Genomic DNA, 17,780 nt, shown 5'->3' with positions numbered 1-17,780 from the left:
GTGGATTTGTTTAGTACTATCTTCCATGCTCCGGGTGCATTTAAAAAAAAAATTCCCTACTTGATGTAAAAGGAATTGTTCAGTGAACTTCAGTGATCTAATACCCGCAAAGGCCTCTCTACTTCTTCACTGTAAGGACATAAATATTTTCATGACTCTTCCCCTGCAAAGATCCTGATTATTCTCACAGCTTACCACACTTTTCTTTAATCTCTTTCGGAGTATCTTGATCACGTTGACTATTGGGCAGATCCTGTTTTTTTTAATACATTATCCAATATTTGGTTATCTTTAGGCTATTCTTGTGATGTATCCTTGTGTGATTTATCACCTTCCTTTCTGTACTTACTTCATTTAACAGCTATTCTCTTCTTGGTGTCAGGTGCATAACCTTCAATCAGCCTTTTAACTGTAGCCTATACACTGGAGTAATGCTTCTGCAAGAGCGATCACCAGGGATATGCGTAACAGCTGGAAGTAACTTCGCCTTAAATGTAGCCACATCCAAGTTTCACCTTCCCTCTTGAATTTCATTGCAAAGATCACCTCATGGGTGCACAGTACTTATTCCAGAGAAGGATTTTCAAACCAAAGAATGTGATTTCCAGAAAGCAAAGGCTCCCAGTCTTGTTTTTCTTTGTTTGAGTAAAACTATGAATCAGTGTAAACCTATCCAATTCCTTATGGTCTTCACTTGCGCAATCCTACACTTATCTTGCAGACATGTCGAAGATAAATCATCCAGTTAAATTAAGTTTTCCGTAGCTTCACTGTAAGGGGATTTTCTCACTCTGCCCATCTTAAATTGTTTCAATCCGAGCTGAATGGGCGAGAATGCAGCAGACATTTGTGGGATATTGCTAGTGCTACAAAGATCTTCTAGGGTGCATCATTAACATTCAAGACAAAATCAGTTCTGTGCAAGTTGGTCCTAATACAGGAGAGTGTAGGTGACGTAAGCCCATGTCAGCAGGTACTACTGAAGTTGGCACATGCTGTTGTGTGTCTGCCAGTGAGACTGATTTGCAAGCAACTGGCTGGGAATGTCTTCCAAGAACTGATCGCATGCCGGTTGACTCACAAGTAGGGCAATCCAAACGTTCACAGTCTTAAACGGTTGTCTTCATTTGCATATGTAGAGCACAGGCAGCTTTCCTCTTATGTCAACCTTTTGTAACCCCTGCGCCTCTTCATTTTCTTCTGCACTTTCTAAGTCATCAATTAATGATTCCTCTTAAGTGCCGTTCATTATTTACTTTCTGGAAAAAGCCAAGCAGAGACACTTTATGGCCATTTCATACAGCACCAGCTGGCTTACTAGGTAAGGTACATTCAACAAAAAGGAATGTCTATCATGCCAGATAACTTTTCATCAGCTGTTAACAGGTGGGGATGGACACATAGATTTTTAAATGCATTCACTGTCTTTTGTCGCTTCTGCCTGGCACCCTAACACGCCACCATGTGGTGTTGTTTCATCAGTGGGCGGCGGCCGGTAGTGCTTCTGTTTGCTCCTCCTCCTCTTCTTTAACAAATGCTGACCCCCCACTACCATTTCTCATTGTGCTTGCAGTGACACAGACTGCCTCACTTTGCCACAGAGGACAGCCACCATAAGAAATAAAGCCACACATAGCCCGGATTTTGAAAAAAAAAAACAAATGCAATAAAAACAAAATGCTGGAGATCGCAGTAGATTTTTTTTAACACTACCAAAGAGGCCACAGCTGACCAGTCAAATGAAACTCAAATATACCTAGTGGAATTCATCTTATGCATGTATTTTGTCATTTTCTCAAACTCCCAGTTAAGATCTTATTCTATAATTAAATGGTAAGTGAGACAGGAGGTGTTGTAATTGTGAACCCCCCAGGAAAATGAAGAAATTTCAATTTCGTCTGGAGCGGTTCCTCCATGAGAGCGGAGGAGCATCGCTCCATTAAATAATGCCCATAGCAGCTAAAAAATAAAAGGGGAATAACGTTTTTTTTCACTATTTTATTTTTCAGCAACCCGTCCTAAACCGAGTGCCAGGCCAGGGTAATTGCTGCTGAGGGGCAGCAGGAAGCAGTGAACTTAAGTTTAAAATGCGAATGTCCCTTTAGCCGGCAGTGTTACGACAGCCAGACAGACATGCACATTTTAAACTTCTCTAACCTCGCTGTCTTAGTCAGCTGAGTTAGAGAAAGCACAGGCTTCCAGCACTCTTAAGCGCACTGAGAGAGGCCACTCCCTCCAATCCTGAGATTTCTCTCATGCTGTGAGAGCAGAGCCAGGATTGGGCGGTGCAGTTTCCTGGGTCCCATTTCCAGGAGAGAAGACACATGAGGGAGGTCGTCGCGTGGAAAGTGAGAAAGGTAAGTGGCTTAAAAAAAATAATAATAATATCACACCTCTGTAATTACATGCCAGCTACCACTGAGTTTCAGCCAAGATTTTTACACAGACAGCTAAAGTAGAAACGACTGACAATGCACAGCTTTTCATGTGAGTTAACGTGCCATTCTAGTAAGAAATCAGTTTTTGATACAAACATGAAATAAGAGTACAGTGGGTGAAGAGCCGAAAAGCAAATCACATGGTAAGTATGTCTGGTAGTCATAAATTAATGATATTTGTTTTAAAAACAAAATGCACAATTCATAAAGCTGGGGAAGAGAATACCATAAATCTCTTATTGTTTTCTCATGCATTTGTGAAAAGTTGGGAAATATTTAGGATTTACGAAGAATCACGTAAGTAAACCTCACAGCCATATGTTTACAGTATTACAGCAACTCACAAATGTTATTCGTGAACATTTTTGAATGGCTGATAATGTACAAGAGTGAATGATATGTAAATGAGCATCTGTATATATAAATTTGTTATCTAACCTGGGAAAACAGTTTTCTCTCTCCCAACACAACTGTAAAATGTTTAGAAGGGCCACGATCCCTTACAGTGCCTCTTTCCCAGCCCAACCACACATTTATCACAAACTATCAACCTTTCTAGTACCCTATTTTCTATTTATGCTATACATATTGAAACCATGAATCAAGACCTGGAATTTACAAATAGGATTTTACGCACCTAAGCAACACTCAGATAGATGCACAACATCTCTTTTGTAAATCCAGGTCCCTTGTTTCAATTAGGAATGAGTTGTCAAATGCTGTGTGCCATACTATTTAATCAAACCTCTGTTCTGTTCTTTCATTTTGTTCTGCATTTGCTAAAAAGCCTCAAGTTGCTGCGTCACGTGATCACATCCCCTGCGAGCTGTGCTATCAAAAATAAATGTGCCTTGTATATCTATCAGTCAAACCATGGTGTTCTGAACAGCAGTCAATTTGCATTTATTAGCCTAATATATTCACGCTGTATTTAAATATTGTTTTCCTCAATTATTGTCGGGCTGCTGTTCTGAACAGCATGTTTTGATTATTCTTCTTGCCACAGCTGACTGGATTTGTCTTGCTCTTGTACCACCTCACAGTCAAGTTTCCAGAACAAGTTCATTTTCATGCTGGGTTGGGAACATAATTTCCCATTTATGGTATACAGACCGCAGTGACTGCAATGTCTGCAAAATTAAATTAGGACAATACTTTAAAAGAGCGGCACCTGTTACGTCATCGGTGAAAAGGCAGAGTTTCATTTTGTTTATGAGAAACAATAAAACACGGTGACTGATCTTCAGTCTGATACTGTCTGCGACAGAAACTCTCACCTTTTCCAGGGGACAATGGGTGCTGTCTCGTATGAATGGTAACAAGTTTGGACGGTCGTACTCTGCATACAAACTGATTTGTTTCTCGTGGAATTTTTGACCCTTGTGATGATCTCTTTTAAACAGCTTGTGCAAATACTGGAATAAAAAAAGAAAAGTAAATATAAATCAGGTGATTGCAGGATTTTAAGTAGAGCAGTTGCAGAATTCTTTTTTTATAACTTTCAGTGTGCCTAATGAACGTTTGCATAGGATTTGTCCTGGTCATGGAGAACATTTCCAATTTACAATGAATTTGCAAAAGATCCCAGAAGTACTCGAGAAAATCCCATATAAGTAGGAGATTTAGATGAATAATCTAAAAGCTTAAGCATCAGGTATGCAATATTTTCAGTAGGTGCTAAATATTCAATGCATACATCTCGCACACATATGTAGTTGAACTGTTTCTACATTAGGAAATGATGTCCTAGTATAGAGGAACCCCTGACCCAGTGCCCCCGTTAAATACAGGTTGATGCCTACCCATTCCCGCCTCGGAAAGAGAAGGTTTTAGTCAGTTTGGAATATTAAGGAGTCTACCCATCAACTAACGAGCCTGCAAATGTTCATCTACTTTGCAGGTAGCCTAACTTAGAACTGACCACAAAATCGTTCCTAAATTCCAGAATATTGACACAATTTCTGCACTTGCACATTACAAAAAGAAACAAGTAACATTCCATCAATCGTGTGTGTGTGTTGCACAAATACTTTACGTATTGTGTCTTTAGATAAGCCTGACTGCTCTTTGCCAATCTACTACAAGGTGAGCACAGGTTATCTTTTAGTGTGTATCTAGCTTACCATGAGAGTGGTTATTCCTGCCTGGCATGGTTGCATACCTCAGCCAACCAGGAATCCCATCTCTAACAGCCCCTCTCCTAAGTGTTACCCATTTGTCCTTCAAAGGAGGCTTCTCCTTAAAAGCTTGCCTTTTGGGCTATCACCGGTGTGGCTTCCTACAAGAGGGTGGTAAGACCGCTCTCCCATGCAGGCCCCTATTGTGTTCTTTTCTGGGAGTCATTAGCACGTATCCCCAGGAAGGCAGAAAGCTGCCTGCAGGACAAGTCATGTGTACCTCAGTAAATGGCACTGGAAACCTTGGGCAACTAAAGTGGCAACTTCTAAAGATCCACTGTGACCACCAGTGACATTACATTTGATGTAACCATTAAATCAGATTTAATGCACTGACTCTTTTGATATCAAACAGTACAAACCTTAGTAGTCAAATTCAGAAGTTAGGATGGCTGGGGAGCTAACCTGTATCTCTGTACTAGCCAATGAGGCTACTAGCCTTTACACAGTAAAAACAACAATTTAGGGTTTTTACTGCTGGAAAATGTAAAGTATATGTTCTCATTTTTAATACACAGCACCCTGCCTTAGAGCTCGTTAGGCCTGCCATAGGAGTGACTTATATACATTAAAAAGGGAGATTTGGACTTTGTCATTACCCTAAATGGCAAAGTCGAGTTACCAGTATAAATTGCCCTTCCAGTCTCCAGAGTCAAACTGTCAGCTATGTTTTAACTTGCCCCACTCAGGGTGGCAGAACAAGTGCTGTATTCCCTAGGGGGCAATCTGACTTACCGGCCCTGGGTACCCCTGGTACCATATTCTAGGAACGTACAGGAAAGTTAGGCTATGCAATTTGGGGACAAGCCAATTAAACATGCACAGTTTTAAGGGTCAGAGCACATGCACTGAGTTCTGTTGAACAGGGGTCAGGCCATTCAGAACCATTATATCAGTACCTAGCAGTCAAAATGGGGGCAAAAAGTAAGGATAAACCTGCAAAGCCTGTTTCCTTGCGAGTGCTAAGCGAATTGCCCGGAACTCCAACAGGTTGATCTGAAGCCCGGACTCCGCGGGAAACCAGAGTCCTCTGATCTTCACCTCTCCCAGATGGCCACCCCAGCCCAGAAGTGAACCATCTACTACAGTCTCCTCCGGTTGGGGAAGGGAGAGGAGTCTGCCATTGACCCAATCGCGGTTCGTCAGACACCACTGGAGGTCTTTTGCAGTTCCTTCCGAGATCTCGAGGATGTAGGAGATTTCCCCCTGATGCTTTGTCCACTATAACTCAGTGAGTACAGAAGGTTCGCCACAGTATGAAGGTGGGAAACAAGTGCCTGGAGTGAGCCTGCCTTCAACAGCCAATTGTTGAGGTAGGGAAGGACTGGAATCCCTGACCTCCGCAGATAAGCTGCAACCACCATCACCACTTTCAAGAAAACCCGAGGGGTGCTGGCAAAGCATGGCAAACTGAAAGTGCTCTTGACCTACCATGAACCACTGGACGGCGATGTTAAAATAAGTGTCCTGTAAGTCCAGCAATGCCATCCAGTCTCCTGTGTCCAGGGCAGACAAGATTTGCACGAGCGTGAGAATGTTGAATTTCTCCTATTTCAGGAAGAGATTGAGAAGGCGCAGGTCTAAAATAGGACAAAGACCTCAGTCCTTCATGGGCACCAGAAAGTAACGAGAATAGCAACTATGACCTACATCTGATGCCAGTACCTTCTCTATAGCTCCCTTGGCCAAGAGAGCTAATACCGCCTGATGAAGTAAAAATAGATGGTCTCCGACAGCTTCTCCCAAGTAAGTGATATGGGTGGGGGAGTGGTCGCAAAGTGGAGGGAGTAGCCCCTTTGGACTCCTACCTTTAGGACTCCTAAACTGGGAAAAATCCTAACTTTAAGACTTTCGGTACTCACAGAAGGCATTTAGGAGTCCTAAAGTTAGGACTCCTAACTTCTGTGAATACCGAAATGAGTATGTGCCTTCTGTGAATACCAAAATGGTAGTAAGTTTAGGATTTTGTCTTAAGTTAGTTCTGTGAATTGGGCCCAAAGTCTCAGAAAAAGCTTGACAAAAAGTAAAAAAAACTTCAGTCTAAAAAGACTGAATGTAACTCTTCTCCGTAGCTGCACTGACTGGGGCTGAAAGAAAAGAACGGATGTCAGCATCCGAGGTGGTGCCCATATAGGCACCGTGCACATCACTTTTGGCGCAGACGACACAGATGACACCATACAGAGTCGAAAAACGCCACCTACCAGGGAGCAGAGTTACTACCCATAAAAAATTGCTGGATCAAGTCGGAAGCCTGGGGATTATTGTAAGGTAAGGAATTTACAGCGAGAAGTCTCTATCAGATCTTCTTTTAAAACCAAGCATGTCAGGTGGGCAAACCAACTAATTTTGACCCAATTGTGTTGCCTAGTGCAACAATTTGTAAAATGAGTCTGCAAATGTTTACTTCATATGTAACCATTTTTACTTTATATGATGCCTGAAATGGTAGCTTTTGTTGCTTTAAACATAATCCTTGACAGACTGAAGACCTATAAAAATTGAGAAAATATGACAAATCATACTTTAAATACAATATATTTACCACATGCTGCAGTTCATGGCGTTGCTCTAGTTCTTCAACAACTTTATCAACCTAAAAAACAAAATGGCGATTGGGTTGATATCTGATGCAAAACATATTCAACGATTTTCAAGCAAGCACAACTAAATATTCAAAACTAAGCATATCAGCATTCTTATGAAGGACACAATGTTTCCCTGGCAAAAAATTATAATGTGATGCTATTTAAATAAAAATTCAACAATTTATTTTGGTTTAACAAAACAAATCCAGTACACTCTAGTACGGTGACATATCAGGCAGCATACAAGCAGGACAAAATAACTAAGGCTAAAATGTAAGATACAACAATAGAACACTCAATCACCACATTGTCTAGTACTCTCAATACACCACAGTGCAATGTAAAGGACACTAATGCTGGAGTAGCGTCTATGTCATCAGCATTGTGAGATACTGATGCCAGCCTCTAATGACCCCCGACTATTAAAGATTTGAATCTTCAGGCAGTCAGAGATGCAGAAATACAATATCCTTCTCTGATGATCTGGAGTGCTAACTATCTATGGAGGCATGTCATCCAAGTGTCTGTAAAACGTGAGGTGGTCTGTAGAGGGCAAACCTTCTCCGTGCACATTCAGTGACTTCAGGGTAGTGCACTCTGCAGGGCCTACATATGGAGGACACTCATTCCCTCAATACTTCTAGGGACGGATGTAAATTTCTATACAGGATCAATTCTCCATTTTGCAGATATAACATTGTATATGTGAACCTCCACTCCTATTGCCTACTTCCTAGGTGTTTTAGTAGTCCCAGTAAGCACACTTTGTGTCAAAGCAGATGTGCCCCACTCCTATGGTGGAAACCCTTTTCACTGCTTCAACTCAAAAGGGACATAAACTCATTGGGACTATGTAGAAAAGTAAGGCTTCGCAGGTCTGCACACATTTACTGTTTGCAGAGGCTTTCTATATAACTTCTGAAACTGGGCACAGTTTAGGTATGTAGGGTGGAAGTGATTAAACTGAATGTGCTTACAAAATTGATAAATAAGTGTGATCACAGATTGTTTCATTCAGAAAGAATCTTAAATAATGAATTTCATCAGATCAAGAGAAAATGGAAAGGGGTTAATTCGGATTACACAGATGAGATGTGTATCTACATAAATGGGTTTGCTCAAAGGTAAAATTCTGCCATTAAACCAGAGTTTTTACATGTGAAAATCTGCTCCTGAGAGAGGGTGGTGAACATTTGATGGCAGAACAATCCTGTCAAAGGTAGGAGGAAAGATGTTTTTTTTAATTTTTTTTTTATGTTCATTGTATTTTATTATGATGAAAATGCAAGAACAGAAGTGAAATATTAACATATTTTTGTGACATTTGTAATACAGCTTGAAACATTGAGAGAACATATATATATATTTTTTTTTTTGAAAACCTTTATTGATACCAAAAGAAGACAAATAGAGGCCCAAAACCAAGCCGGCCGGCCGCAGTGTACAAAACAATCAGGAGTCATCAGGCAAATAGTACATAATCAATCAACACAAAGCAGAGGCCGTATAATCGCAATAGGGAAAAAAAAATACAGAAACTAAAGGGCTAAAACACAGGAGTAAAGAAGGCTTAATTTTACAATAAGGGGAGAGGACATATGACAGGCACAATTGTAATACGGAGGCATCCGATATCCCGTAATCAACCTCAACATTAAGAAGGGGGCGTGGGGCAAAATATCAGGGGGACAACACAATGCATTCAAGAAATCAGGATATGCGAGATACAGTCAACCCCTGAGCGTTATCCTCGTAACACGCCCGCCACCCGGGACACTACCAAGCCAGAACAGTGGGATCGGAAGACAATGCATGAAAACCCGCCCGTCACAGTACCCTCTGGGACGCAGGAAGGGAAAAAGGGAAGGGGACTAGGTAGGGGGGGGGAAGAGGAAGGGAAAGGAAAATGGAGGGAAGAAAAACCAAACAATAAAAGGGAATAAGGAAATACGAAAAAAGAAAGGTAAAAGACACGCCGACACGGCACCCCATGGTGAGAGGACAGGAGACAAAAGGATTAACGGTCCAAGTGGGGCATGGCATTCGGATGAAAGACAGCCAAAATGTAGCAGGAGGAGTAACGACGCCATACCCCCACCCGAAACACACCATAGGAGGTCGGGACAGACGCGGCCTCACGAAAAAGATATACAAAAGGGCCATAGAACCAGAAGACAAACAATAAATAGAACCCAACCCACCCGTCCCACCCTGCACCCCTGTAGAAGGCTACGGCCTACCCTTCAAACAGCGTGCCTGTCGCCCTAAACCAGAACCCGAAATATAGCAAGAAGAAAGAATGAAAAACGAGACAAAAAGACCACAAAAGCGGAGAAAAAAAAAACAGGAGGGAGGAGCAGAAGAGCTATAATACAAACGATGGGCCACAGCCCTCCGCCCAACCGGACAAGTACAATCAAAAAACAGACCAGGATGTCACCCCATCACGCGCCACCAAATATCAGGAGAAGGGGACCTCCCACCCCTCTACAATCAGAGACAAGTGTGCAACGAAATCGCATACCGGGAATCAAGCAGAAGTCGTACATTTCACCCCCAACCCTTCCGGGCGACAAACCCCACCCACCACATGGCAATGTACAACCACATACTAAATACGAAATCAGCAGATAATCGAGTGGAATGGAGACTAGCATAGCTACGTGGGGAGTAGATAGATCGACAAGTGAGCAATAGTTCAAACTGAAAGTATCGATGCATCAACAATCGAAGCACGAGCCATGAGAAACAGGAGTTCAGTTGCGCCACTGGAGCGGGCGAGGTGGTCCCATTTTTAAACACAGGCAAAGTCATCGAAGTAGGCACAGGAGGAAGTCCACCCATAATTCCAGGCAACAATGTCGAACAGGGTCGCAGTACAGCATCCGAGTCCCCGGGGTCCGAACCTTGAAAAGCAGGGCGCCCCAAAGTCACCAGCACATTACACGATCTTCGATCAGCGGTGGAGACACTCAGGTCAATCGAGGGGGGTGAGGCAATGGAGGCATCGAAACAAGAGGGCGACAAGAAGAAACGGCCGCCCAAAATGGCGGCGGATCGTGGCGGACCCACCGAGACGCCCAGGGCCAGGGAAGCGTACAGGGATCTGAGGGCTTCCAGGATATCTCCGACTGTCGGCTCACGCCCACCAGATCCGATCCCCACACAATCAGGCAACTCAGGCCCGCCGCCACAAGGTGACTCTCGATCCAGAGGGCCGGCCGCCATTTCGTGAATCAGCCCAATCGCCGCCCACGAGGACCCCCGGAAATAACAGTTCTCAAATGTAGGACTTTACAAGCGCCGGGGGTCCCAGCAAGGGCGGCCTCGATGCCAAAAGGATGTCCGCCCAAAACGGGTCTCCGCCCGCACCAGCACCGGTGCCCCAAACAAGCGGAGTCCGGGCCTCGAGGACCAGGGCCGCCGGACAAAGCAGCGGCGGGGGGAGACCCCCTCTCAGAATCAGGTCCCGGGGCTTCTCACCCACGTCTGCCACGCGACCAGCAGGACAGGTCCGGGTCAGGATCGCCGGGAACTTCGCACATCGGCTCCCAACACTGGTTCTCGCTCTCGGCCGGGGCCGAGAGCCGTCGGATCCCACCGGCCAGGTCCCGGTCCAAGTCTCGCAGAGGCCCCGATTTCTCGGAGGCCGGAACTCCGGAGCCACTGCACGTCAAGACCCCGGGGTCAGATGGTAAGTACAAACAAGCCGTAATGTTTCCAATTCCCCAAAAGTGTGCCGTCCCGGGACAGGATAAAAGACAGGATAGGCAGTCAGGAGGGAGGGCTACGGGAGCCGAGCTAAAAGGCGACCATCACGGCCGCGAGCTAGGCTCCTCCCCCCAGGAAAGGAAAGATGTTTTTGAGTGGGGAAAGGGAGGGTTGTAGTGGCAGTTCCCATGCATTCCTTTGGACAGATCCGCAAAACGCTCAAAAGGAAATCTTGTATCTTTATAAAGGTAATTTACCTACATTGTTCACTTTCTAGGACTTTTCAAATAACAATCATTTCAAGTATTTACGTTAGGAAGCTGGAACTCTTGCAGCTTCTCAGGATTTTTCACCTGATTAACCATTCATGCATTTATAAATATAGAAAGTCTATATTTCTGCATACAAATATGGGGAGAAAAAAAATGTCCTCACGTAGAAGCCTTTTTCACCAACATCCCTCCAGGTTTAGTGGGGTTTCCTGCTTTTTCCTATCCAGAAAACACATTTTGAGCCTGATGTACAAAAACATTTTGCAGTCATAAACCTGGCAATTCGCAAAATCACAAGGTTGGCAACATCAAAATATTTTTTCCTATGTAACAATTCCATAAATCAGTTTGGAATAGCATTTCCGACTCACAATCTGGGTTTTGCGACACATTCTGAAGCAGAATTAGGAGATGAAACAAGTGCCTCCTAATTGTAACTCCGAACAGCATGCATCAAAGATTTTGACCACAATCAAGGAAGCAAACCAATGATAGGTTACTGATTCCTCAAAGGAGGTGGTAAGGGAATTACAAAGGGGAAACTGCACTCAATGGACAACTTTGGTAATCAGTCAACCTCAGATTGCCTGCTCACCCCTCCCATTGTGCTAAAAAATAGGAAACATTTTTCTTAAAGCAACATTGAATCCATTAATCAATACAAAATCCCATTTGGGGATACAAACAACACAGGGATGGTGGTCTGCTGTTTGTTGCAGGCCACCATCCCTGTGTTTGAAGACAATCACAAGAGGTTGCAAATAGAAACCTACCTAACTATTTCTTGCTGTTAGTATATACTTGGCATCATAAAATCAGGGACTCCGCAGTCAGTCAGTGCACCATTTGCAACTATATGTGCAATTTGTCTCTTCAACAATAGGCCTTTACTGAAAACTTGCACAAGAGTAAATATACAACTGCTTTCATGGTGAAAAACTACTTGCAAAGGTTTTTGAGTACCTGTAGTCTGCAATGCAGCTGCCCGCGAGTATGCGGTGCAGTTGCAGACAATACCGTTCAGCTCCTCTCAGGCTTTGTCCCTCTGGTTGTCGACGGGCTTCTACAGTGAGGCTCGTGGACTCAGCCAGACCCAGGCACTGCTCTGGAGGCGGGGCGGCGCAGACGCTGCTTAACAGCTCAGGGCACCCTACCTCACGGAGTGGCAGCCCACAGGTCTCGTCCACAAAACCGGGGCGGTGCTGCTAAGAAAAGGGGAGCGGCTGCCCTTCTTAGTCAAAAACAGGTCATGTTGTAGGCCCCCAAAGCTCTTTTACTCTTACAGAAAAGAGCGCTGCTCTCTCCCACACAGCGCTGGGCACACACACAGCTGTACGTGCCCTGAAAGCGCTGACAACATGCCGACTTCCTAGGAGTAGGGAGAGCCGCCACACGTACTGCTTTGTAAGGCACAGGGCAGCCACAAGCCCAGGGAGGACAGTTGGACATGAAAAGGTGGGCTTGCGGCAGGCCAGCACATAAGGCAGATGACAAATGGTGGTCCCTCCTAGAAGCCAAACAGTCCTCTTGACAATGGGGAAATTGTAGAGCCAGTAGTGTCTGGTTACAAGTCCATGCAGGCTCTGGTTAGACCAGAGTCTGGGATCAGCAAGCAGCAGGGCATAAAGCAGAAAAGCAGTCCAGATGAGTTTTTTAGGCAGCACAGCAGTTAGCAGGCAGCAGGGCAATAAGCAGAAAAGCAGTCCAACATTAAACTTAAGCAGAGCAGCAGTCCTTGTGATTGAGATTCAGTTCCAGATCCAACAGTGGTTCACCAACATGGTTTAAGAGCCCCTTTATGTATACTTCAAAATGTCTTTGATGTGGGGGTGACTTCACAAGAACCTTAAGAAATGCACAAGGATCCCTTTCAACCCAGCCCTGGCTCCAGATATCAGTGGGTAAATCAGCCCTTTGTGTGAGGACAGGACACAGCCTGTACAGTTGTTAAGTGTGAACACCCTCCCCCTCTCTAGCTCAAATGAATGCAGATGTATCCCTGTCACATCTACCCCTTCCTGTGTTGTGGCTGTCTGGAAAGTATGCACAAGGTGTAGCTGCCACCCAGGCTCAGACGTTGATTGTGGTCAGGCTGCAAAACACAGTCATAAGGACAGAGAAATATCCACTTTCTAAAAGTGGCATTTCTAAAATAGTAATGTAAAATGCAACTACACCAGTAAGCCGGATTTAGCGCTATCATTCCAAACATACCAAACATGGAAACGCTTCTCCTATCAGAACAGGAATTCCCACTTAAAAGTATATAATGGAATTCCCAATGCTAGCCTATGAGAGGAGTAGGCCTCACAGCAGTGAGGAACAAAATAGGCTAGTTGACACTACCAGGACATGCCACACAATAAAGGCACATGCTCTACCTTTCATTTACACAGCACCCTGCCCATAGGGCTACCTAGGGCCTACCTTAGGGGTGACCTATGTGTAATAAAAGGAGAGTTTAAGCTTGGCAATTCGTTTTAAATACCAAATCAAAGTGGCAGCAAACGGTGCATGCAGGTCGGCAGTGGCAAGCTTGAGAAGGATTTGAAAGGCTATGTCAGTGGGTGGCACAAGCAGTGCTGCAGGCCCACTAGCAGCATTTAATTTACAGACCCTGAAAATGTGGGATACCAACTTGTAACGGACTTACATTTAAATTAAATATGCCAAACAGGTGTAAACCAATTTTACCATGTTTAGAGGCAGCCACCCCTTCCCCCCGTTCAGGGGTGATAGTCTGAACCTGGTTCCCCAATACAGGATCAGTACCCTTAGGCTTGACAGGAGTTAGAGGCGAATCCTTCCTCCCCCTCTAACCCCTCCATCTTGGCTTCTGCACCTTCATCTGCGGAGTGGTACTGCCAGACAACAGAACTGGTTGGATGCTTGTATCAATCGCCCCACCACCAAGTTCTCCTGACACCTCAGAAGGTGGTCTCCCGTTACAAACTAGATGAACCCTGGACCTAGGGCACCCTGGGACTTTGCCCACCTTTCTTCCTACTCTTAGAAGGGACATGGGACCCTTTACCCACCCCACTACACTGGGAACTGTCTGGGCTACTGTGAAACTCCCCCGCCCTCGGCTGGGGGAACCTGAACCAATTCCTTTAGGATCACTTCCAAATGCCATTCCAGACCCTCTGGCACAAACTCAGAGGTCTGCCTCCTATGAAAAGCCCTGGGGTCAGAGAACTTACACTCCAACAGGTGTAGGTGTAGCCCTGGAAAACAACAATGGAACATGTGCTCTCTGACAATCAGATTAAACAGCCCTTCAAAATTGTTTACTGTGCTACCCTTCACCCTTCACTTCACTCTGCAAAAATCCTCTACAAATTCCTCCCAAAACTGGTGAGACAGCTTCCGGGTGTAAATGAAGCTAAACCTATACTCTTCAGGGGTGAATCCATACTTCCTTTTCAGGGTCTTTTTCATGGGGTGTACCACTGCCTGTCACTCCCTTCTGAGCCAGTAGGGCATCCCTCCCATCCTCAGGAATATAACTCCCCAGGGCAGTGCCCCAATCCTCCTAAGGGATCCTGTGCACTAGATCTCTCTCATACTCCTCCAACCACGGATGTATGTCCTCTCCCTCCTTGAAACAAGGCACCAAGTCTGTGGGTATGTGAATGGTACTTTTAATACTGGAGTCCTCCTGCTTTGACCCTCACCAGGCCGGATTCCGGCCAGCACACTCTACGGAGGCAGTGATCACCGCAGTCTTGGACACACTCCGAGACTGCGCAGACAGACGTTCTCCCCAGGCCCTGGTACTACTGGACTTGTCGGCCGCGTTCGACACGGTCGACCACAAAATCTTGATCGACCGTGTCGGACAGACCGGCATACAGGGTGTGGCGGCCTGCTGGCTGAGATCCTTTTTGGAGGACCGATCCCTAGCAGTGCGCCTGGGGGACTTGACCGGTGTTAAACAAGCCATCCCATGTGGAGTGCCACAGGGCTCCTCCCTGTCACCTCACCTTTTTAACATATACATACTCCCCCTTATACAAACCTTGAGGGACAAACAGGTGAGAGTTTTTAACTACGCAGATGACCTGCAACTACTCTTCACCATTGATAACTCTGAAGACTCTATGAGTCATTTCCAGTCAACCATGAGGTTTATTAAATCCTGGATGGATCAAAATCAATTGAAATTAAATCCAGGTAAAACTGAACTAGTATTGACCGGGGATAGTGCTAAGTACTGGGGCCCTCACTATTGGCCTGCAGACCTGGGTCAAGCTCCACAACCATCATCTTCGGCTAAAACGCTCGGAGTCATTGTGGACAGTGATCTTTCACTAAAAACACAAGTGGGACAAGTGGTCTCCAAATGCTTCTACCAACTAAAAAAAATCAGGAAGGTCAGGCGTTTATTAACGCCTGAAGCGATTACCCAGGTCGTGATCGCCACTGTCCTGTCCCACCTGGATTACGCAAATGCCATTTACCTAGGTCTCCCCAACTATTTACTTAAGCGCCTCCAGATGGTGCAGAACTACGCTGCTAGGCTGATTCTAAAGCAACCTAGATGGCAGGCTGCGACCCCTCTTCTCATCAAGCTGCATTGGCTTCCAGTCACACAACGCTGCTATTTTAAAGCAGGCTGTATGGTCTTCAAGTCATTACATGGCAAAAGCCCTAAATTTATCAATCAACTGATCACCAGACACGTCCCCTCCCGTAACCTCCGCTCACTCCATCTAGCCCTGCTCCAGACCCCCCCCTTTAAACTCAAACGCTCTGGTGGTCGTAGATTTGCCACCCTTGCCCCCTGTCTATGGAACACCTTTCCCCTGGAGATCCGATCTTGCCAAGACCTCCTACCTTTTCGGAAAGCTCTGAAGACCTGGCTCTTTAGACAAGCTTTTTAATCCACCTCCTCCTCCACCTTAGGCTGTGTTACTGTCAATTTTAGCGCCAAGAAACTAATCAGTGTTAGCGCGCTTTATAAGTGACTTAATAACATAACATAACATAACATAACATAACATAACATAACACAATATTACTGCCACCACTCGACTCTGCTTGCAGCGCTGGTAAGTCCAGAACTCTTAAACTATGCTCATTGGCCAGTTCCCATCCCTCAAGAGCAAATATTACCCTGGCGAAGGTCCTTTAAGCCTCAGCCACCCTCTCCTCAGCTAAGGGTCTTTCAGCCTCTGCCCTTCTCTATTCTACAGCTAGCTGGGCCACCTTTAAGCTTCAGGTCCCTCTCAGCCTGTCTATTCTTGAGTTCCTAAGGGGAAAGGGTGTGGGAGGCGACAGTGCTCCTGGCACTAGGTCCAGTAAGGGACTCTCTAACTATAGGGTCTTCTCCTCCTACTAGCGTACCTGCCCAGGTATTATCTCCCTCCTTCTAAAACTCTTCACGTGAATGCCCAGTAGGGGTGAGGATTGGGAACCCTCTCACTCAAAGTCCTCACTAATCTCAGGGTCTTCTTTAAAACCACCACCCTCCTGGTGCAGTGGCAGGCCCGGGACTGGTTTGAAAGGCTACGTCAGTGGGTGGCAAAAGCAGTGCTGCAGGCCCGCTAGTAGCATTTAATTTACAGACCCTGGGTATATGGGGTACCAATTTACAAGGGACCAAAATGTAAATGAAATGTGCCAAACAGGTGTAAACCAATCATACCATGTTTAGAGGAGAAAACACCTGCCCTTTAGCATTAATTAGCAGTGGTACAGTGCCCAGTCCTAAACTCAACAAAAAGTAGATCTGAAAAATAATCAGAGGAAGGCAAAAAAGGTAGGGGATCACCCTGCAAGAAGGGCTAGGTCCAACACACATGCAGAAATGCTTTCGATAAAACAACGACAGGAGTTACCTTTATTCATAAGAAAGAAAATCCCAGATACATACTCGTAACAATAATTAAACACTGCATAGATCCAAAGAGAATATGAGTTTCAGAGGTGTCATGGATGCAAAACTGTGATACTCACTGAAATTTTATCTTCGTTGTCCAAAAGCATATCCACTGCTTTCTGAATACGAAAGAACAGACAGAAAGGTGACATTAGCACTGTGCAGTTATTTTACAATCTGACTCAAACTTGGAATTAATTGGATTAAAACAGATAATTCAGCCTACATTATGTTTTGTTTCCCCAGCAGTGCATGTACATTTACTTTTTCAAATGGAAGACTTGTTTCTTTATAAAAAACAAATGAGATCTGAATAGATCTATGTGATGTTGAAGTGGGATTCATAACATATTTGTGTCATCTGATGGAAGCTTCACAGCATGTCGAGCGAGCTGTCAGATGGAAAGTCAGGAAGAGCGGAGAGAAACGATGGGTACAAAATGTACACATTTCCAGAGGATGTTGCCTTACAAGGCCAGATTTTAGCCTCTGAATCTCAACCTTTTAAGAAGGGGACCTAGCTTTAGATACTTCGAGGTACATTTTTGTCTGAAAAAAAGTAGTTGTATGTCTGACTCTCTAATCTACAGAATGTAATTAAAACAAAATATTGAATTATTTAATGGGCCAGCTTTAAACTCACCTAAGATAAATAACGCAGTAAAACATTCCTTTATAAGTATTTCAATTACTTTGCTCTAGAATTCCTT

At 44.7% G+C, this 17,780-nt stretch overlaps 1 protein-coding gene across 1 annotated transcript in view; it reads right to left on the bottom strand.

The window, feature by feature from the left end:
* Positions 1–17,780, bottom strand: part of VPS41 (VPS41 subunit of HOPS complex) — an 841,276-nt gene that overhangs the window by 184,074 nt on the left and 639,422 nt on the right. Inside the window, exons 20-22 of the mRNA XM_078688207.1 lie at positions 17,148–17,189; positions 7,161–7,211; positions 3,716–3,853 (exon numbers count right to left, since the gene is read on the bottom strand). Coding sequence (XP_078544333.1) covers positions 3,716–3,853; positions 7,161–7,211; positions 17,148–17,189 — 231 coding nt within the window. The remainder of the gene's footprint in view (positions 1–3,715; positions 3,854–7,160; positions 7,212–17,147; positions 17,190–17,780) is intronic.

Source organism: Lissotriton helveticus, chromosome 4_1, assembly GCF_964261635.1.
Source record: "Lissotriton helveticus chromosome 4_1, aLisHel1.1, whole genome shotgun sequence".
NCBI lineage: Eukaryota > Metazoa > Chordata > Amphibia > Caudata > Salamandridae > Lissotriton > Lissotriton helveticus.
The sequence above is the reverse complement of the archived record's forward strand: the minus strand, read 5'-3'. Positions and strand labels throughout refer to the sequence as shown.